The sequence below is a fragment of the Psittacula echo genome (assembly GCF_963264785.1).
Source record: "Psittacula echo genome assembly, chromosome: 2".
Taxonomy (NCBI): domain Eukaryota; kingdom Metazoa; phylum Chordata; class Aves; order Psittaciformes; family Psittacidae; genus Psittacula; species Psittacula echo.
Window position 1 is genome coordinate 56,187,105 of NC_137737.1, and position 24,027 is coordinate 56,211,131.

The following is a 24,027-nucleotide window of genomic DNA, read 5'->3' on the forward strand; positions in this document are numbered from 1 at the left end:
CTTGCAAACATCTTACTATTATACTGTTTTCCTTCTATCTTTGTCCCAAAGTTCTCCTTTGCTGTGCAGTCCTTCAAATGCCAGACAGGATGCTTTAGGTCTCATGCCCACAATAAAACTCAGTAGCCTTGTAGACAGCCCCAAGGTAGATACCTACCCCTGAGCTAGTTATCACTACCTCTTTTAATAACCTATGAAGAAAAATAAGTAGTTTTACAATATATTTCCTCTTGTCTATCTGAGATGTTTAGTTCAGCATGAGACGGCTCTCCCCACTTTGAAGTGCCTCCTTATGTGATTTGCATAGAGGGACGTGTTGGGAAGGCATAAATTAAAGAGCTGTATTACCAGGTTGTGTTTAGTTGCCTAAACACAGTCACTGAGAGCCATTTTTGGTGCCATGGTGTATCTTGCTACATTAGCTACCTAGGCGTGAAGTGACTTGGCCTCGCATGTAAAGCGATTCCATCACACAGTAAAAGCACAAATAGCTGAGTTGGACTGGCATAATATCATTTTAGATTACTTCTAGGCAGCTGGTTATCCCAGGTTCTACTCATATTCAGTGGAAAGAAACAGGTACCTCTTAACAGTGGTTCATTTGACATATTTTAAATGAGAGTTTTTGGATAAATAGTGCTTGGACTTGAATCAGTTGCCCAAAGAAATCATCCAGCGATCTTCAGCTTGTCCGGAGGTATCCCATCTGAGCTTCAACTGAATGAGTGTGGCTGTATCTACTGAGGATCTGTGACATTATATTATATGGAACCTAGTTCTAGTGACTACCAGATTGATTCTGATTAACAAGCAAAGAAGACGAAGCCTCTGGTGTTTATTGCTTATGTATGTATGTATAGTAGTGTTTCAAAGTAAGAAAGATCTTACTACTGCAAAGTGAGTGTTCCTAGGAAAGAGATTCTGCACTGTATCTAGCACACAATTATTTGTCAAGGACTTTCTCGTTATTATTGGAGCTCTGTGTCAACAAATTAGTCTCAGAACTAGACAGCTCTAACAAAACCCACACATTAGTTCCATAAATGGAGGCTGATGAATGGGCATTTAAGAGAAGTAATGATGACAGGCAGTGCATCCTCTTTATTTATGTTTAATCTCATTTGATGTTTATATTAATTTTTGTTTATACATGTTTTCTGCTTCATAATACAAAATAGAACTAATGATTTTTCCCTTTATATTCATTGATAGGTAAAATGAATCTGAAGGTGAGGTCTTGATGACAGAATAGACCAGCTTATTTCTTATTGTCTTACTTTTATTTATGGTGTGCTAAGAATATCCTTCCTGCTGGAATAAAACTCTCTCCAAGTACAGATGAGAAAGAAGCAGTTTTCCTATCTTCCCAGGTCTTTGGAATTTTAGTGTTTCCATTTCTAAATTGAGATTAAAATTCAGATCCCCAAAATGGAGCTATAAACCAGTGACCAATCCAAAAAGCATTTGAGCAATCTGTTTTGGCACTGATCAATTATAATCTGAACATACAAACCCAGAAGCTCTTTTGAACCAGAAGAAACTTTTCAGTGAAAGATTTAGGTCATAAAAATTTTCTGCCATAAAATCCAAACTCCACTTGGGAGGAAATTTATCTCCCTTAGAGAGCTGAAATAGCCAAAGTATTCCAAGATGTGCAAAAGAGGGAACGATGACTGTGAAGGCTTCTTTAGGGTTTTCCTTAAGCTCAGGAATTTAAATGGGAAGTAATTAAGCTCTTCTTCTTCTCTTTTGAGAGTTTAATGAGCAATTAGAATTTATTTTGCTCATTTCTGCTGGGCTTTCTATTTTATGCTTCACAGAAAGCTTGTACTTCTTTGCTTCCTAGAATGTTTGCTCCTCTTTACTCCCAGGAAATGTAAATATTATTCTGTTTAGACTTTACATTTTTATGCAACGTGATAAAATCCACCCCAGGATTAAGTAACCCAAATTGGCATCAGAGCAGTCATTTTAGCTGGAGCATTATATACTGTCACCCTGACCTCAAATGAATAGTCTGCCAGTTTATTAATGCCTTGTTTTAATTTTTCTATCATACTGTCCTGACATACACTCAAACAGGGCCTTTTATCATAAAATTTTTCCTTTCAAGGGTTACAGGCACCACAGTGACTCATTTTGGCATATAGCAAAGTGCTGGAAAATACGATCTGATCAGGAATAATGAGTTATGATTAAGAAGAGTGGGGCATAATGTGGCAGATGGTCATGATTGGAGACTATGGAAGGGACTAATGCTTCAGGCAAGCACAGCAAGACCATACCCATCCTGAAGATTCCATGGGATGGTGTGTTTTGGTGAGGAAGGGAGAAAGTGGGTAAATGAACAGACACCCTCCTTACCTAAGGTATGTGTTACATGTCAGCACACAAGCCCTTCTTTGCCCACACTATCGCCTAAATTCAAGTCCAAACACAACTCCAGTCCTAGTTGGGATCACACCATTTTCCTCACTAGAACCCTGTATCATGCATGAGCATGTTCTCAGCCTCTTTTCCAGTCTTATAACCCACCTCTTACCACTGTGCTGGTCCTTCTGTCTCTCCTGAAACATCTTGTGTTCAAAAAGCTTTGTTAAAGAAACACACTGCAGGTAACTCCCCAGTCAAATCAACTATCATTGGGTCTCTAGTCACATGTGACTCAATAGGGCTTCTCTCCAATTATTTCACCTGAAGTCAGGAACATGTTGAATGTTGCAACACCAGAAAAACCACCCCTTGCAAAAATAACAATGGCACACAGAAAGTTCTTGCCTGGAGAGAGGAATAGCCCCTCAACAACCAGCTCATCCACCACTCAACCAGCACATTGAAAGTTACCAAGATGACATGAGACCCTAAAACATGGGCAGGCTGCTGTGAATAGTCCACCTGGCAGTTCCCCAGGCAGGGCAGGTTCAAGTCATCAGGAATGAGATGATTCAAGAAAGGAAACAAAAATATTTGGAATTGCTAAGAAAGCAAAAGAAAATAAAACAGAGAACAGGATGCTGCTATAAAAATTGATTTGCGTGGTCACACCTTGAGTACTGCGGCAAGCTTTGATCTTGTCACCACAAAAATGGTATGTTGTTAATGATTAGCACATCATAAAGACCACTTCAGTACACGTCAGCTGTCTCCTGAGAAAAATTCCACACTGGAACAAGGAAGAGCCCAACTCATAAGAACACTTAACTCTTCTACAGCACTTGCCATCCAGGGATCTCAAAGCATTTTACAAAGGCAGATAAGTATCATTAAGCTTGCTTTATAGCTGGGGAAACTAAGACCTAGAGCAGCAATCTACCTTGTTCAAAAGTAAACAGATGATGAAGACAAGAGATAGAAGTGATCTCCAGGTCTTCCTATCAGCTCATATACTCACTTACACCAGCAGTTAATTGATTGTGGTGAATTATTTTCAATAAGACCCAAAAAGCAGAGGTTAGAAAACCATTCAGTTCTCAAGCACAAGGGAAAAAAAATCTATTACAACTGAAAGAAAGGTTTGAAAAAAACCCTAAATATTTGATCTGCCTGTTTGAAAAACAGAAATTTTAATTCAGTTTTAGCTCTGTGAAATATTGCAGAGCAGTCCAACTCACAACAGTAGTTACTGAGAAAAAAAAGTAGCTGCTTCTGGTGCCTATTGGTCCCCCTGTGGTTTGTCCTCTGATCTTGCTGGTTTAATGGATCACCAGTTCTTTGACAGAAATTGTATTTAAAATTACACATAAGAAGTTAATTTTTCTTAATAAAATCAGGCTGAAGTTCAGTTCTCTGGCATGTATTTCCAACCCTCTGACCCTTCTTTAAGTTCTGAGAGGGATGTATGATTAAAACTTGGTTATGCCACTCTGAGGAAAGACACCAGAATTAAAAAAACCCCATCAATTTCAAGAGAAGATATCTAGCAGAGTGTATTTTTATAGTGTTATTGAACTGCAAAGCATCCAATATACTGAATGGTTAGATCTCTCCTGGAATATGTTCAAGCCAAAATCCATTCAGAAATGAAGCAAAGAAGGATGATTACCTACACTTTCTCTCTCACAGTTTTTTGTCAATATACAAGTTTCTTACTCAATGCTTAGCATCAGCATATCGGCATTTATACCCAGCTTCCTTTGCCTCTGAAATTGTCTCAGAAATTGTTTCTTGTTTTCAGCCTATGTCAGCATTCAGGTTTATTCTAAAGACAAGTAGAAAAGCAATCAAAGAAATCTCTCTACTGCAGTGTTCAAAGTTTTTGTTCCCTGAGATATAACAGACAATAATATGATGTAAAGATAGACTTGAGGACTACTATCATGATCAAAGGGCTTATTTTGGGCCAATCTTTTTTTCCCAGTGAAGCTTAGAACTCCTGCGTGACCTTAGAACTCCTGGTGTTACGCTGTCTTCTGCTGCAGCAGTTCAATGCATAAAGGCAATAAAATGAGAAATCAAAACGAGTGGAAATAATTTTTGACAGACAAAATCCTTGTATCTTTTAAAGAGACTTGGTATCTTTAGAAGCAGGTTTCACCCCTCTGGAACTAAGAATTTTACCAACAAGAAGACTCAAATCATATTGCCACTGGCTGGTACAATGATGCTCTCAAACACATAATGACACTACCTTTGTCAAACAAGTAACCAAAACGCAGCTGAGCTCTACGCTGGAAACCTGGCTCTTAGTTAAGTAAAGTGGGTGAAACCTACTTTAACTACCATGGGTTGAGTGGTCACATGTGGATAGGGACTGTAATTTGATGGAGTTTTAGTGTGAGCTCCCAGTACACAGGGATAGTTCTCTCTTAGAATTGCTATGTTTTTTCTTTCATAAAACATAAACTTTAATTAAAATTTTTTATCTTCATCTGTTCAAATCCAACTCAATAGCTGTGACTCAAAGAGGTCATAGACTTGTATGATTTGTGAAATCTCTGTGTGTTCCATTTCTGGTGACCATTGTTCACTGGAGGGAAGAGGAAAGCAGCATTTTGTCCCCATTTGTGTAAGGCAGAGGCATACTGACATACTGGGGGTCAATGTTTGACTGTGCTGCCTGGAGTACATGTCATATCATCAAACTTCAGTGCTCTTAATCCAGCATTTTTCATGGCACCCTTGAAAGGGTCAGTAACTTCTTTAATAATAAGTGATGCTTGAGTCATTACATACAATTTGATTTTATTCGCATAAGGATCAAAAAATGACCTTGTCAAGTTGCTTTAACACATTGTGAAGTTATATATTTTAATTATAAACACAAGACTCAACTGCTAGTTTGAAAAGAAAAAGGAGGGGTGAGGGCATATTGTAGCAATCAGGAGTGTATTGTAAGAGGAATTTTCAGATTTGCCTTTTAGATTATATTTCCAGAAAGCTCCTTTCCTCTCCCAGCAGTGCCTTCTGATGCGAGTAACCATAAGGAGAGGGAAGGAAGGGCTTGCGCTTACGTTACTTCTCAAAATTGTATCAGCTGCTTTCCAGCCCACAATGCAATTACTGTTGTCATCTCATTAGTGTTTTAATCAGGGCTCAAGCACAGGCCAATGTAGAAAGGTTCAATACAGAATGTCAGTTCAGGCCAACAAAGCTACTGGCTCAGCTTAGAGGGGTCTCAAGGCTGCTCTAAATTGGAGGTAGACCTGTATATAAAGAGGCAGCCTCCAACCATACCTCGATTTTCTGCGCCTCTTTGGGGTCTATAAAGAGCAGTTTTTGGGAGAACAAAGCTATTTTCAGGTCTCTAAGGTACCTGTGGTATCTGCCAGAGGCACTTTACAGGACTTTACAGATCTTGTTGACTAAAGGCGTTATGATAGATTCACAGACTTCTAGACAATGATTTGAAATCTAAATGCTGCAGGCATTGCAAGCCTTCTACCTTGTGTTGTCTAAATAGGATTCCTTTGTGAGTTAATCTCTATATCAGTGAGACAATTTACTGTGAGGCTCTTTGTGGGTTTGGGATGTCTCCCTCGGTGACACACAATTATATTGCGCACACCAATTTTATTTCTCTCCTTATAAAACAATAAAAAAAGAGTTTTTAGACAAAACCAGACTCCTACTACATTTTGTATCTTTTCAGATACTCACAATATTGCCTATTTGCTGCATTTTAATGATTACAGAAATTAACTCATGATTTCAGGTTAGGAAACATTCAGATTAGTAGCTAGCTTCCTAGGCAACAGAGAAGGTTTTTTTCATGTTGAATCACATGAAAGGCACAGCATTGACAAGGTGAGAGCATAAGGCTTTGAAAAAGCTGGCAGTGGCTGCCTATTCTGGAGCGTTTGTGTGCTGGAGTGGCGTAAGAGAGCTATACTGAGTCTTGGTTCCCTGAAAAGGGACCCCAATGAGCCCTGTGAATTCTCTGTTAGGACATTTGCCTTCTTTCTAGGTGGCTTTTACGGCAAAGGAGTGGAAGAATAGAATCAGCTTTTTCAGCATTGTCTTTTCTAATAACATTGGTCTTTCCATCCACACCCAGTATTTTCTGAGAAAGCATCACTGTGCTTTAGTTGACGGTTCAAAATGGTTTATGAATGAGCTTCCTTCTTCCTCTGCCTACTCTTTGTTGGCACAGGAGACAGTGTTGGGTAAACAGATAAACAGCCTGTTAACTGTAGGCGGCACTGAAAATGAAACTTAACAACAGGAAAGCTAACAAACAAATACACAGCAATGATGAGGATGTAGAAGATCTAGACACCTGTACAAGGAGATGCAATTCCTTACCATAATAATCACATTTTTCTAATCTGTGCAAGATGGAATTGCCCTATATATCAAGAGCCTCAAGTGAATGAGCGGATATTGTACATACCTTCTGGTTTTGAACATTTTTCCTTGCCACATCTCAGAACATTGTACTAAGGCAAAGACCGTTACAGATGGAGAAGGAAAGAATGCCCTGAGGTCAAGGAAACAGTCAAAACCAGACCACTGTAATTCTGACTTGTAACGTTAGCTGCAGTGGCAACTTCAGAGAACAGCTGAAGATGTTTGACCTTGTTTGGGTCTTATTTTACATAAAAGTAGATGTGGAACATCACAGATGCGTATCAAATTTCCCTTCAGTGGAAGATGGCAGCATCCTTCCACCCACATACATGCTTACCAGAAGAACAAGAATCACTGGCCCTTGATATATGTAGTCGATATATTTCCCTGGTTCTTTTCCAAACCAGCACCTGGAAGGAAAAAAAAAAACAAAACAAAAACAAACAAGTAAGAAAATAATTTATACAGGGGGATGCACTTCTTTTAGATTGTAATCTCAGGGGCGCTGTAGAGAAATATTCCTTTATTTCCCAAGTTATTTAGTCATATACACAATCAGCAAGTGAATGAGTTTTCTGCTACAAAGCCACGTTTAGTTTGGACACAGACCCGGCCCAGATTTTCCCTTCCCTCTAGACCATTCATGTTCCTACTATGTTTTTTGCTATTGCCCATGTAAATATTTCCAAGAAATGTGAGAACCTGCTGTAAGAAAGACGCAGATGTGTCCTGCTGGGTCTGAAAAAAGGATGAAAGAAATATTCTTTGTAAAGAAAAAAAAAATCTGTTATCTATTGCAGTGCCCAGAGACACTTAAATTCCACAAAGTAAGGGCTAAAGCAAATATGTCTCAAGTAGCATGGAAATGCTGTCTAAATAAGCTACTGGCTTGGCTACCAAGCTGGTGACTACCAAATCCAGCATTAGTACAGAGACATCAGCTGAAGCTAGCAAATACCAGATCCAACATCACCAAAGGGAAATCAACTCAGGTGAAGTGAAACCACAGGTAAACTGAAAGCCCTCAAACTAGCAGAGAGCCTGGATGTGTCATAAGTGACTGAGTGCTGGCTTGGCTTTCACTTCCACTAGTGACAAGTGTTTTTCTCCCAGCTGTGTAATACAACAGACTAAACCTATGATTTTGCAGCAACCCATTCTGTTGTTCACTTCATTCTCTTAACTGAGAGTAATAAATCAGTTATATTTATGTCAGTAAATGAATCAGAAACTGGGCTCAGGTCTGAACTCAATAATTTGAACTATTATTTTTTTCCTTGGTACATTTTTGGCCTAGGCCAAACAATAGCCAACTCCAAAACTACTCCTGGAGAACGAATCTGGAGCTAGCATGAGCCAGGGGACATTCCCAATGGTCCGCATACTGCAGCTACCCTGATTTGGAGGACAAGAGGGTTTAATAATACGGATGGAACTACTCCATGCTATTTGGACTCCAGCCTCAGTAACAATTCCAGGCCCAGCTAATTGAATATTACAGACACAGCCACATGGCCTGGATCCTGGTTCCACCAAGCAGATGCAATTTTGCTATCATAATGCCTTAAGGTTTAGGTCGCTGAGCTGCAGATCCTGTAGGAAGTGAAATTTGGAGTTCAAGGATGTGAGAGTTTTCTTCCCTTGTGTGGATACCACATAACAAGTTTACACAGGAAAAGTTATGCCTTCCCTGTGTTCACCTTGTGACAAAAGACAAGCTTAGTGCCATTGGAGACATGAAACCAAGAGTAATTCCTGCACCAAGGAGACCATGGAGACAGGTGCAGATTTGCACTTTTACAAGCATGCAAGAATTAATACCTGTTGCCTCAAAGAGATTGCAGTCTGTAAGACATGACTACATGAGTTCAAGGCAAATAAACTGAGATAAGGAAAGCTATGGTTCATGTGGGATTCTTTTGAATCACATAATGCCTTTCTTCAAAATGTGTTGCTTGCTAAAACAGAAGAAGAAGCTGTTTGCCCATTGCAAAATGCTCTTACTGAACTAACCATATGGAAATGTTGAGATATGAAGCAAGTATTTAGGAACACAACTCAGTATCACACAGTTGTTTGCCTTTTCTTGATTGAATTTCTACATCTTTTAAATTCCAAATGAATGAGAGAGCTTTGAATATTTTATAAACATAGACATGTCTGTATTCCCTGGTGCACTGACTGCAAATTAGTGTAAATTGGCAATTTTGCAACTAATCTTCCAAAATTTCATGATGAGGGCAAGACGGAATAAAGGACTTCCTCCAGCCAAGATATCATCTAAGAAGAATCCCGAGGGCAGCCTTAAATGAATGAAACTGATTTTTTTTTTTTTTTTTTTTTTTTTTTTTTTTTTTTTTTTTGTTATGCAGATGGAAAGATACAAAGATGAATGAATTACAAGATGTGCCAAGGCAGGAAACACAACTCTCCAGAACTTGTAGGATGTACATTTGAGAGAGGCTTTTGGAGGGCGTTTTGGGAGAACTATTATATAGTGCCTGAAATGCAGAGAACCAAGAGCTATTAGAAGAGCAGTTTCTGGGAAGCTGGCTTTTCTAGCAGTGGAATATATCAGAGGGACTAGTAAGAAGCAGACTGAGGCATGTGGCAGAATTAGTGGCCTAGAAAAGGTCAGCACAGAATTTGGAACTGAGCTGGGAGAGCACACATGATGTTCCAGGGCAAAGGCTGCTCACTGCTCTTAGGAATTCAAATATTGTTTAACTGTAAGACAATATTGAAGAGCAAAATGCTGACATTTATTATCTGATGCCCCGTATTAGACCAAGGGTGCACTGAGTGAAGCATCATGTGTATAAACACACAATCTGAAGCAACAAGGTTGTGGCCAAAGGTAGACTTCTACAACAGTTATCTACTGAGGACCTGGATGCTTCAGATTTTTTTTGTAGTTAGTGGAGGAAAAAAGGCAGCTTTTCTAGGACAGTGTTCCAGTCATTAGGCTATAAAACAGATCTGTTACATTGTAATCTAAATGTTTCTAATATACCGCTTAAATCAGGTGAGTAAGGGTGGGAGGGCCGATATTTGCCACTGACATTACAGATGCCTACATTTGATTAGCTGTAATCCATATTTACAATCTAGCTGTTCAGTCTGGGACCTTAGTTGAGATACTGCAAAATCTTCTGCCTGTCATTTAACTCATACTTTAAATCCAACAGAAGACATTATTTCTGCAATGAAATCAGCCCTGTATATTTCTTTTAAATCAAAACACACTGAAAATTACTTAGTGCATCAGAATTTTAATTCAACCTGTGCAAAATAAACACAATTTTCTTTTTTTTTCTTTTTTTTTTCTTTTTTTTTAACCTCTGAAAGAATAAGCAAACACTCCCTGAATATTGAAGAGGACAATTAGGAAGACAGTTCTGATTAAATTAAGATACGTAAACACTCCTACTGAAAAGCATTAATTAATATTCTTCATGGTTCTCGGATACTTCTTTATATACAAAAACCATCACTGGTTTTATCGTTAGTGTTAATTAGATTTTACTAATGTTCTTCCCCTTACCAACTGTCCATCAATGAAATTACTGCAATAATATTTAACAATTTGTGTGTGTTTTTAATTGAGACTTAACAGTACTGTTTTTTCAGAGTTGTCAGATTTGGTTAAAGCGCTGCAAAACCCTAGGGAGGATATTTGCCACAGTACTGATTGTATTTGCCTCACTATGCAGAACATGGTCTCTAGTAAGGACAAAAATGAAAAATACTAAGAAGCTGGATGAAGCATTTTCTAAACATTCTTCCTGTGTACTATTTTGAGTTTTTAAATTACTGTCAGTTACTTAACTAGAACTCCAGTTCAACCTCCAAACAACTTAAGTTACACTTGAAATGCATACTCAGATGAAGGAGTTTCCCATTTTGTCCTGAATTTTGGGCTGTCCACTGGGATGTCCAAACAGTCTTGGAAGCTGCAGGAGGGTGTATGTTTTCTGCATGTGTCCAGTTTGCTAGGTCTAACCTCATGGGGGAATACACATGATTTCCACAGTGGTCAAGATAAATGGAGCATAAAGACAGGCTGCCTGGGGAGAGCAGCATGTTTTCACAGAACAGCTGAGGTTGGCAGGACCTCTGGAGATTGCCTAGTCAACCTCCTTGCTCCAAGAGTCAGCTGAAACAGGTTGCTTAGAGCTGTGCCCAGTTGGCTTTGGAGTAGTTCCAAGGATAAAGACCCCACGAGTTCCCTGGGCAACCTCTTCCATCGTTCTACCACCCTCACAGTAAAAAGGTGTTTCTTGATGTTCAAGTGGAATTTTGAGAGTTTCAGTTTGTGCCACCACCTCTTGTCCTGTCACTGGGCACCACTGAGAAGAGTGTGGCTTCACCTTCTTCATATCCTCCTGAAAGTTATTTATAAAATTGATAAGACTACCCCTGAGCCTTCTCCTCTCCAGGCTGAACACTCCCAACCCTCTCAGCTTCTCCTCAGATGAGAGATTCTCCAGTATCCTGAGCTATTACTTCTCAAAGCCAGGGCTCAGTTTTCTCTCATTTATCTGTATTTGCACACTCTTGGAGAATTCAAATAAAAAGCATGATTTCTGTATCATCCCAGCACAGAGAAAGGGTTCTGTAAATATCTCAAAATTTAGTGTAAACTGTCTCAATGGCTGATGGACTTCAGAGGAGAACAGACTCTTAAGTAAGTTAAATACACACACATGAACATCTCACACACGTACCAGAGATGTATTCCTACATGTGCTTCAGTTTGACTATTTAGCAAGCAAAATCTATTCCTTTCCTCAGGCTAGGAGTCAGTGAGCAGGGGCTCTCTGAATTATTACATGCTCTAACGCTCAAGAAGATGACTGAATATTTATGACAACCGACAGGCCCTCAACAAATTATTAATTTCTTGTTTTGCTTTGGTTCATTTATTTTACTCAGTCTCCCCTGCATACAGTATTACTACAAATATGAAAAGCAGAGTTCATTCTATAGCCTTTGCCTTACAGCTTCATGCACTTATTAGTTCTTCTTTTAAAAGAGCTCTGCCCATCTGTCTAGGTGCATGTGCTAGATCAAAAGAATGGCACTCTTGAAGCCGTAAGGACTTTCCCAATGCACGATATATTTAGAGCAGCTATGATATGCAGCGAGGATGTGTGTGAAGATTTCACTCCAAGGCAAATGTCAGCATTAAAGACAGAAAGGTGAAAACACCTCAAGATATCAGGTCTAATTGTCTGAATTTATCAAGACTAACCCAGCACCTCCTTTATCAGTAAGCATATTAGGCAAATGTTGTGTATGAATTAAGAGTGCATGAGTTTGTCCATGACATGGATTTAAAAGCACAAGTTCCATTTGATAATCCACCCAAGGACGAGATCTTGAGCCTAGAAATTCAACGTGAACAGCCTAGATATTCTGCATACGAAATAGGATAATTTTGTCTTTCTTGCCCTGATGACTGTATTTTGTATCCCCCTTTTGTTGTGAAGGGTCTGGGCCAGCTACACCTTTGCTGGTGAGAGATAGCACATGTACTTATATAAACATACCGTGTTTTTCTTCTATGATACATGAAGGTGAGAGCCCTTCACATTCACTCTGCAGGTGTACAAAGATGGTGAAAGAAAGCACAGGTACAGATGCTGTAGTGATTTCTCCATCTGGCCATCTTGTGTGCAGTGTGATCACAGAGTGTGTGGTGTCTCTGCCTGTGGCAGGGGCGGCTGGAACTTAAAGATGATCTTAAGGTCCTTTCCAACCCTAAGTATTCTATGATTCTATGTTGTGGCATGTTTCAGTCAGGGGTCCTACTTTCCATTATTTTTTTTAGGACTGATGAACAGTCTTCCAAAATCAGGTGTTCAAACCTTGGTGTTAAACTCCTTCACAATAGGAATGTTTAATGTGCATTGCCATTATTAAAGCATGTGGTGTTTTGCCTCTCCAGTGTTCAAGACAGAAGTTTCAGTTATTTTGGTTTGTGCTGCTTAAGCTAAACCCTTCAGCTCTATTTCTTGAGTTCTGAAGTCCTTCTTCAGCACAATGAGACAGGTGCCATGCTGCCTTGGCTTGTGCAAGGTAAAAACTACATAGAACCTGACCATGAAGCAGACCCAGAATGTTGTGATTCTTTACCCATCCAGAAACAAGAAGGTCTGTGAGCTCAGAAATCAGTGAAATCTGGTGATCTGAGGTCATGTCTCAGGCCTAATTGACTTGGACACCCATGAAACAAGTTCCAACTGAAGTTTTCCTGGTCATTTTGAAACTATGGTATGAATTCTCCTGCTTGATTACTGTAGTGAGGGACAGAATTACTGAAAACTTTTCCCTCAGTGAAGGGGAGCCACTTTGATTGCCAATATGCAGAACTCTTGGGAATTAGATTATCACCTTCAAAGTACCATTAAAACTAGAGAAGAGAGATTGGTCAAGGGTTCAAAAGTTTGTGGGGATCAGAGAAGAGGAACTTTGTAGTGCAGAGTAAAATTCCTCTCATGCCTATACTACAGATGCTCAAAGCTCAGCCTGTCATCCTATCCATCTCCCTTATAGTCAGGAGAAATAGTGCATGTAAGTCTAATCCATCCAACCTACTTTGGACACCTCCTTCCAGATGAGACAAAATGCGTCCCAGACTGCATTTACTGTTTTGACTGACCGTCACTGATTGTAAGACACAGCAGACTAGTAGAGATGCAGACACCTACAAGGTAGATGCTTACATTTAATCAGATGTGATATAGACAGACAAACAGCGTGGTCATTTGAAAAACAGGTTCATGGAGAAAAGATATTTTTTTTTAATATTAGGGAAGGGAGCTGTAACAGACAACAGGCATTGATCCAGACACTAACTAGTTGAAAAGTAGAAGCTAAGCTTATACTTGGAAAGTACATCTGACCAGTATTGATGTTTGAGGAAAATGTTCCCAAAACACAGATGCCTGTTTATCTCCCATATTTTTCAATGTCACAGAATCACAGAATCACAGAATCCCGAGGGTTGGAAGGGACCTCATGCACTAACTGCTTCTAATTGGAAAAGCTAGAAACAGAAATGTGAAAATTCCAGCCATAAGATTATTCTTGGCAGACTGTCAACTGAATTCTATATACCCAGAAGGCTAAATCCTTAAGCACTCAACTGTAGTTTTTATCAAGGTCTTATTCAAGCAAAATTCCCATTGAAGGAGATTACTGTGACCGTTAGTCATGTATAGCGCTATGAAATGATAGCTTCAGGGCTTGGATAAAGATATTTGAGATAGGTATTTTCAGGAGTTGACTCAAGTAGTACTCTGAAATTTGACATGTTCTGGGCTTGAATGGAGGTGATTTGACCTTTCCTCTTTCCTATCAATCAGCCTCATTTCTAAATCACCAGTTCAGCCTGTAGGCCTTTCTTAATCTATTTAGAGAGGCACATAAACACAAATGTTAACATCACTTACTGTTCATTTTCATAATATAGCTTGCCAATGGCCCAGGCAATGATGATTGGGCAAGGAATACCTGCAGAAGCAAAAAATCAGGAGTTAATCACGTATATATGGATGGATGGATGGATGAATGGTACCAAAGTTGTTTCAGATTTGTGTGAGGAAAGTCTTGGTTAAAGCACTTGAAGACTCTGAATACAAGTGATCTTATCTTGGTAACCTTGAGACATCACAATAGCTAAGACCTCTTTTAAATAAAAAAGATCATCTTAACATCTGGTAGAGTAAGAACAGTTAATAAAAACATTAAGAAACACACACGTATGCCTCTGTAAGAGATCAGAACAATTCTGGTTGACTTTAAGGCAACTGTGGTCCCTTTCATTTTCTTGCTGTTGATATAGAAAAACATTAAAGACTACTTGGAGGTGAGTGGTTAGATATTTATGTCTCAGGCTGCAAGAAGCTTGTAAACTCATTTGGATCTTTGGATGAAGCACATTTTCAAAATTTTCAACATTTTTTTGAGTTGAGCCTTCCCTATGAAACAGGATTTGAGAATGATGATGATTAAAAGATTGCGTATGGGAAGGCAAAGCAGAGACAGAAAGCACCCAAAAGGGTGAGAGGAAAGGTATATTCAGCTCACACCACTCCTACAATTAGCCATCAGAAAGCCAGAGGGCTCTGAGAGAGGTATGGAGGAAAAATACAAGGGACCAAACCAGTCAGGGGGTCTGTGAGTGCTGTGTGAACACCATTTTCTAATTTGGTGAGAGAATTGAAAAATATTGGGAAAAAAAATTTAATCAATTCCCCACATAAACATTTTCTTTCTTCTACAACTCCTCTTTCCTCCTATATGATTCTGGATTAAATGACATACATTGTTTTAAAATAATTTCTGCCTTCAGAACTGTGATTCAATTACTTCCGCTCAGCTCTGAGAGGAGGGGGCATTTCTGAACAAAACAGCCTTCTGCTTTCGGAAAAGAAAATATTTGTGACTTTTTTCCATGTTTCTCCTTCCAACAGAAAAGAACTGCCAAATTCGCTAGTACTGTTTGACCTCAGATTTTGCGTTCAAGCAAAAAAGCTGTCTGCCCAGGGCTTGTGTTGCAAATCATCTCCTGGCCAAGTTCAAAACATGGACATGTTTGGAAAGACCTTTGAATGTATCACTCCAATCTCCTGCTCAAAGGAGAACTATCAACACCAGCCCACCTCAGCCAGGGCTTAGCCTTGTTGAATTTTCAATACCTCCAGGGTCAGAGATTCCACCGCTCGTAAGTCATCTGTTCCAGTGTTGTACTAGCTTTTGGTAAATCTTCTATTTTCTTAACATCCAATTGGAGCCTCCCAGCCTGCAATTTATGGCCATTGTCCCTTCTTACAACAGCTGCTATTACCAAGAAGAATTTGGCTCCATCATCTTGCAGTTATCTTTCAAATCATTTTTGCTATTAACAGATCCCTCCTTAACTTACTCTTTGCCTGACTAAACAAGCTCAGCTCCTTCAGCCTCACTTCACAGGTCATGTCCTCTACATCCTTGATCATACTGACAGCCTTCTATTGAATAATCTCATTTTTACACATTCCTTTTGACTTAAGAGACCCAAACCTGGCCACACTATTCAAGAGGCAGCCTCACCAAACCTCAGTAGGAAGTACTAGTAATTTCTCTCAATCTTCTGGCCACAGTTCTAGTGCAGACCAGTATGTGTTTTACTGCATTCATGATGAGAAGGCACAGATAACTTATATTCAGCCTGCATCCACTGCAAGCCCTATGTCCTTTTCAGCATGACAGCAGGATGGTGCAGGTTATGTTGATGCAGCTAGGGAAAAGGAGCAGCCTTTGCTCTGGCCCAGGCCAACGCAGTAGAACTGAAGAAACAGGGACTTTATGTCGTGGTTTAGACCCAGCCACGTAGCTCGTTCACTCACCTTCCCCCCCAGCCTTAAAGGCTGTTTTCTAGTAACAAATTGCTCAGCAGTCCAAAAGACAGCTGTGAAGTTTGACTGGAAGTCAAAGCTTCTAGTCAGCTCCTCACTTAGAAGTGTCCCTTGAGACTGAACGGTCCACAGGGCACAGACTGTATTTTTCTGTCTCATGCTGTGCTGTGATCACTGCTTTGCTGATCAAAAAGGGACATGGTATGAACTATTTAATTCACAAAATGCTGAGTCCTCAGAGCTCTCTTTCTTTAACACCAGCTACCTGAGGACCTAAATGAAGAAGATAAATCCAGCAATAACCTATTAGCTTAGTGAAGAACTAAACCTGATCTCATGTCACTCTGGCAAAGTTAGGTCTGAATGTCAGATTTCACCCCATTTGGATTTTTAAAGTTTATTCTTGCTGCTCTTGTCTTTATCACTTCAATGCCAGGTACCACGTAACACCATTTTAAACACACAAGTCACTTACACCATCCTATGAAGAGAAAGACCCATTTCCGTAGCTTGTCTGTGGAGTAAGTCATCACTATAGCAGTGTGTAAGTAGCAGCCTTCCACAAACATCCAGAAAAAGTTGGTCACCACAAAATAATTGTAGACAGTGGTAATACATCGACACCAGGGCTGGAAAAGAAACACAATAGAATATTTTAAAATCATGGTGAGAACACACACAAGATTCTTTTTCCTTAAAAATCAATGGTAGAATTCATTCATGGGATGCAGATTTACACCTGTGACTTGGAATCACAATATCTTAGGTGCTGTTGGAAACTCACAGTTATGTCTGTGACTCTGCTGAGGCTTGGCTTTGACCACAACATGCAGGATCTCCTACACCTAAGCATGTCTGGAAAGTTAACGTGCCTTATGGCACTTCCACACAAGAAGTCTGCAAGCAGTTTAAGAAGCAGCTTTTTAGAAAGAAGACAAGAGGAAGCAGGCCATTTGACTACAGATGATCTCTCAGAGAGGTGCAGCAATAGCCTAAGGCTGTATCTAGAGATGACGCAAGAGTCTAAGCATATCTTGGGCAATATAACCCACCTGCTGAGCAATTCAAAGAAACTAGAAGATACCAGTTAATGTCAGAATCTTCCTTCATTTCCACTGAAGGGAAGAAGCACCACTGACATTTAGAAAAAAGATACTTTAAATTAAAGATATGCTTTTATCAGCGGCTTCATCCCCTCTATTCCTGCCATTAGTGCTTCAGTCTGTGAGTCACATCACTTCACACATCATCTCTGAATTTTGCCGTAACTTCAGAAAGAATTTTTGGTGAGGCTCAATATATCAGTAAAGGCATTTTCTCCTAATGGCTGTGTGCAGTGAGAGCACAGCTGTGGAATACACAAATAGCTGTAGCGAGGCAGATGGTAACATCACATCAATAAATCACAAGTAACTGCTGGTGGTAATTTCCATACTGCTACACACAGAAGTCTGGGGAAATTTATTTCTGACCAAGCAGGCATTCAGCATATTCCCTAAAGCATGACATTAATTACCTATGTTAGCTGGTATCATTGATGCCATTTTGGTCTCACCATTCTCCAGCCTTTTAATTAACTCTACTAAAGTATTTGAAACTTTTGACCCTCAGTTAATCTTATTTCAGACTTCATAAGCATGAGGTATTGATGATCTCTAGGCAGTCAACAGAACAGCAGATGCACTATCAAACCCAGGACAATTCTGTGGACTAAGAATTTACTGGACAAGAAACACAGTTACAAATTGATAGCCCATTCACAAGTTGTCATCACTTCTGTTTGTGGAGCTGAAATAAACAGACGAAGTCTTTCGGATGTATTAAAGCTTTCATTTCTGTATTATTTCATTAGGATTTGAAATTTAGTTTGGCTTCATCTTTAAGATAGGATTAAAACAAATAAAAGAACTCAAAAGAAGATGAAACATTTGTTTTTCAAAATTTTGTTTAGACCAACTTTATTTTTTTTCTCTTTTAAGCTTTCAGCAAAGAGAAGTAAAGCCACAATCAAAAAAACACCCCTAGTTTTGGCTAACACTTAACAAATATTTTGGCTCCATTCCTGACTGACTCCCAAACTAGTAAGACTAGGCTTTTCAAAGACTCTAAGTCTCAGAGTCAATTTTTCAAAGGTATGAGCATGAATTAAATCTTTCCCAGCCTCAATCTCATGTAAATTCTCTGTTATAACGTCTAGACTCTTGTTCCCCTCTCTCCCTCATTTGCAACACTTACTTACACAGTTTTTGTCCTCTCCACAGCTGCCCATTTTCACAAGAATTGTAAAAACTAACTGTATCTGAGCCTGTTGTTCCTGTGTCAGAACTGAGTGGAATTGGCCACTGGACTGGGAAGATACTGGGACAAATACAGGAAAATACACATAATGGTGGTGAGATCTCCCTCTGCATCGTTTTCGTAGGAAACCAGAACAAAATGAATTTTGAGCAATTCCATTTGGGATTGTGGATTTATTATTATTTAATAATAAACTAAATTAGCAGAACTCATTAATTTATACCTTTTCATTTATTTCACCGAGGATTCTTGATCCCCACGTATATCCACCATTACTCCAGATATATTCAGCAATTCCCCTTCTTGATTTATTATTATAAGCACTATAACTTCATGCAAAATGTTTCCACATTGAGTCCTTGATGCTTCTGTAGCTGTATTATTTAATCTCCACTGATCAGCACAGAAGAGATCACATCATTAGCTAGCATAAATGATGTTTCTCCCACTGATTTTGGTGGTGTTATTTTGATTCTGACTTGAACCACAAGAAGAACATAACAAATTTATCACAAAGCTTTTATAAAGCACCTTCCCAAAATGACTGCAGTCTTCTGCAGAGAAAAGATGTGTTAATGAAAACTGAGACATGTGAGGATCTTTCCTTATACTTGCAGGTTTATATTTTTCCTGGCACTTTGTGACGGTCACATTATAAAAGGTATTTGAACGCCTGACTCTAACTGTGGGATTTTTCATAAATAACTGTAAAAAATTGTATTAAGATTTCCAGTATTGTCATGAGAGTTAATCACACAGAATAAAACTGTCAACAATAAAGCTCATATGCCACCATCTTCCGTGGTCTGAAAATGTCAGAAAGACAGACAAAGCGAACAATGAATTAATAGAAGCTACATCTTCTCAAAGGAGCATCTGATTGAATAATAATACAGAGTTATGCATAGACTTCTTCTTTATCTGGATGCTAATGACTTTTCTATTTATTTTCCCGAAGTGTGGGATTAAAGTTCAGATGTCAAAATTGAAAAATTAACCAAGGATGACAAGTGCCCAGCTGACATTAAAACGAATGAATATCCTGGCTCCTGGGGTGGTTTTCAATTTCTGCAGGACTAGTTCCTACATGAGTGGAGCCGCGACTGATATCAGCTACGGATCCAGCTCATAATCTCTAGGCACTTTAATCCACCTGCTTTCCAAAGACAGAGAGCATGAAGGGTGTGAGTATGTGTAAGGGTGTGCATGTATGTTTGTAGTGCACTTTCTTTTTGATTATGAAGGTTATTATCAGGAGGTAGCCCTAAAAGGAGAATACTGCTCTATAAGAACGTTACAAGAGAACTAGAACAGAAAAAAACCCTGCCAAAAAAGACTACTTGCCAAGGAAATGTAGGTTTATTCCCCAAGAAAATAAAGAAAAAAAATGCTTTAAATCCACACCAAAAACTTTGGATTATTGGGGCTGCTGGGAAACAGGGAAAGGCATTACACTACTTGCACAGAGACTGATTCAATGTCCTTCCTTAGACAAGCATTTGCAATTGGGAGTTACTTGAGTGAACAAGTAATAATACGGAGAGAAAGAGAAATGAGAGTATGGTGACATGCTCACTTTCTCTACAATGCTCAAGGCCATGCAAAGATGTGCCACTTCTTGCCCCCTTCAGCTTTCTAGTTTTTCATTGAGCGGATCTGTCTGATCCCTTGAACTGTCTCTCTCAATCATGCATCAGAAAGCTAACATACAGCTATGCAAGCAGAAAAGTCCTCCTTGCTTTTTTGTCAGCTAGGTTAGCTCTCCATCAGTGTAGTGAATTCAGTTTCTGAGAATTCAGTCCTCACCGGGGGATGAGGAAAAGGAACAGAGCTGATGCAAAAGAAACAGCAGGAGCTGGAATAAGGCATTTGGATCTCTGGAGGAATGAGCACACCCTTTCAGTGACCAGGAGTTGCTGCTGGATGCAGTCCATATCATAGAACTTCATCCTCAAGACCAGCACAAAAGTGAAGAAGGGAAATGGAATTTTGTGAAAAAAACCCAAACCTTTAAAGATATCAACAAGCAAAAATGGGACTGTTTCAGGCTCTATTTCTTATTTTCTTGGCAGTTCCACTGACTCTGGGCAGTAGGGTGCCCACTGTCATCAAAGTAGCTGACTCAGAGCCGGATCAATTATTTCCGCTCATGGAGATGTTGCCCTCTGGCATTAATGCTTTCCCTACACAGGTGTACATCACTGCAAGAAGATCTGACAAGAATGTTCAAGAAACACCAAATTTAGTGTCTTGAACAATATCGTGTCTTACAGTACATAGATTTGGAAAGTATCTGTGGTCAATGAAAATAAGAGTTCCTGCTTTGGGGCGGGATTTTTATTAAAAAAAACCCAAACCAAACAACCTTTGATATTAATGTAATGAGATATATATATTACATATATATATATACACATATATATTAATGTATGAGAGATGAAATGAGGAGATAAATAAAAATTTAGCAAATCTAAGCCTAATTTTCTTCCCTTTTTCTATTTTTTTTAAATTACATGAAAGCCAGTCTGAGCATATTGATGTGTCCTTTGTAATATTTCTATCAGTTTAACAAATTCAGCATCCCTGCCAGTTCCCAAACTACATGCCAGACATGCTACCTCCAAGCACTTACTTCATTGCTTTCATGTATGTTGTGATCTATCATTTGAAGCAGAAACCACATCACATTCCTCAGGATGAACGTGGTGATCAAGTTCCAGTGGATAATATTCCGCAGGCATCTGATACTCCTAAACAGAGAAATACATTTCAATCAACATATGTAGTCAATATATACACATACACATTAATGACTATATAAAATGAACAAGCTAATTCTGTTCATTTGCAAAATTCCTCATGGTTTATCCCCCTCCACAACTTCCCTTATGCTATGAGACAGGAGGTTCATGGGTTCAATGGGTTGTCAGTAACAGTGTTTGAGGCTGTCTGCAGTTACATCTTTACCAGCAAGCATATCTGGGTCTGGTCCCATTCTCAGGCTCTCAGGATAAATTGCACAGCCCGTGCCAAAGCCAAAACTTGGATTCTGCAGCATACTCACAACACAAATAAATGACATAAATATAAAGCGGCAACAGAAGAATGCCCAAATCTGTGTTGCTTCTCCTTGCTCTATACCTTACTTAGAAATCACAGCATAAGGTTTGCAAAAGAGCCATGTACAACAGTTTTTCTTGATAACATGAGGAGCTCTCATTGAAAATACTCAATTCAATCAAGTGAAACAGGATCTACTGGAAAGACTCAAATATTCAGATGGTCATCTCATCCTTGGTTATAATTTTTTCTCCTCTCTGCTTCATCCCTAGAACAACTAGAACTGATAAGACCTTAAACAACCAGACTGGAGTAGAGTCTGTTGCATTGTTCACAAAGGAGATTTGGTGATAAATATCTGCACTGGAGTGCCAAAACCGAATTTACATTTGGTCAGTCGAACAGGCTCACCTGTTTGAACTTCAAAGTTTTCAGACCCATTAATGCAATAGGAAAGCATGGTCTGCCTGGTTTTCAGTTCAGGGCTTAATTGGCTGTACCAAGCTTTCTTAAATCCTTCTTAAATCCTTCACCAGAAAATATCCATGTCCATTTTTGGTCCTTTCCCAGCCTCCATTCAGATGCAATGTAAAATAAGAACGCAATGTAAAATAAGAGCACAATGTAAAATAAGAACACAATGTAAAATATGAGCTACAGTAAGTTGGGACACGCTGCTTTAAAACAAAAGACAGGATATCTTATATAGCACTTGCTGCTGAAAAAAGCTCCAGGAGGCAGCCAGTGCATGGTGCTGATGCTAGCAACTGAAGTCTCAGTGAAGCCAGACAGAGAGTTACTCATTGCAGATCCAGTCATTTAAAAGAAAATCATTTGTCTTTGCATTCATTGTGAAATGATAAAAGAAGGCAAATGCCAAGCTGCAGTTTTGCAGTTACAGAGTCTTCAACTAAATGATCTTTTCTCAGCTAAAACATTCCAGTTACTAAAATCACTTCCACAGGGGTTCACACAGCCAGTGCGTTTTCTGGGATCATTGAGTTAGCATTCTTCATTTTCTATATCAGTCTCTCTCCTTGCAAATTAAGCTGTCAAATAACATGAGGCAAACATAGAAAATGGTGTTCTCAAACCTGCTCAGCTGTAACTGACTGTAGCTTGTGCCAGTGGCAGCAAAAAGAGAAGGTACAATCCAGCAACCGACTTTGTTGTTGCCTCAGGTGTTTTGCATGCCAATCAAACTGGCTTTCTTAACAATAAACACTATTTTGCTATGATGAAACACTTATTGTCCTTTTCCTAGGACTTGATTAGTCAATCTTAGAGCCAGAAGCAATTCTGTTATGCCCTTCAGCCTCACAGATCTCTAACACTTCACAGCAACTCAGAAAAAAAACCCCAACAGACAAGTAGAAACCCCCACATATGAGATACTGCAACTTACAGAAAGATGCCCAGAGGTATAACCCTACTAAGTCAATGTTAAAATAGCCTCTGAGTTTAACAATCCCAGTTCAAGGTATGAAACTGGCATTTGGTTTTTCAGAACCACAGTGACTCACGACTGGAATCAATTTGGAAAACAATCTTCAGCTGCTCAGATCCATTCCCTTTCATTTAAGCCACAAAGACCAAAAGTGTTGCTCTCGGTGTGACCTTTGCAACCAGAGAATGTGTCAAAGACATGTATCACTTTCAAAATTTCACTGGTAACAAAAGGCAAAGGCTCAGGATTAGTCTGCCACAGAAACAAGGCAACCAACACCTACAGCCTTTCCTGCTGAACTCCAGGAACCCAGCTGGCTCTAGACAGACTTTGAAACATAGAATCATAGAATAGTTACGGTTGGAAAGGACCTTAAGATCATCTAGTTTCAACCCCCCTGCCACGGGCAGGGACACCCCACACTAAACCATGGCACCCAAGGCCTCATCCAACCTGGCCTTGAACACTGCCAAGGATGGAGCATTCACAACCTCCCTGGGCAACCCATTCCAGTGCCTCACCACCCTCTCAGTCAAGAACTTCTTCTTTATATCCAATCTAAACTTCCCCTGCTTAAGTTTTAATCCATTACCCCTTGTCCTGTCACTACAGTTCCTAATGAATAGTCCATCCCCAGCATCCTTGTAGGCCCCCTTCAGATACTGGAAGGCTGCTATGAGGTCTCCACGCAGCCTTCTCTTCTCCAGGCTGAACAGCCCCAACTTTCTCAGCCTGTCTTCATATGGGAGGTGCTCCAGTCCCCTGATCATCCTCGTGGCCCTCCTCTGGACTTGTTCCAACAGTTCCATGCCCTTTTTATGTTGAGGACACCAGAACTGCACACAATACTCCAAGTGAGGTCTCACGAGAGCAGAGTAGAGGGGCAGGATCACCTCCTTCGACCTGCTGGTCACGCTCCTCTTGATGCAGCCCAGGATACGGTTGGCTTTCTGGGCTGTGAGCACACATTGAAGCCAGATCATGTTCATTTTCTCATCGACCAGCACCCCCAAGTCCTTCTCTGCAGGGCTG

The 24,027-nt window shown here is 39.6% G+C and overlaps 1 protein-coding gene across 2 annotated transcripts in view; it reads right to left on the reverse strand.

The window, feature by feature from the left end:
• Positions 1–24,027, reverse strand: part of CRHR2 (corticotropin releasing hormone receptor 2) — a gene marked incomplete at both ends in the record, with an annotated part of 152,087 nt that overhangs the window by 20,199 nt on the left and 107,861 nt on the right. For both annotated transcript variants that reach the window (XM_080610096.1, XM_080610097.1), the window contains 4 exons: positions 7,124–7,196; positions 14,244–14,304; positions 16,666–16,819; positions 21,121–21,238. In XM_080610096.1, the coding sequence (XP_080466222.1) occupies positions 7,124–7,196; positions 14,244–14,304; positions 16,666–16,819; positions 21,121–21,238 (406 nt within the window). The remainder of the gene's footprint in view (positions 1–7,123; positions 7,197–14,243; positions 14,305–16,665; positions 16,820–21,120; positions 21,239–24,027) is intronic.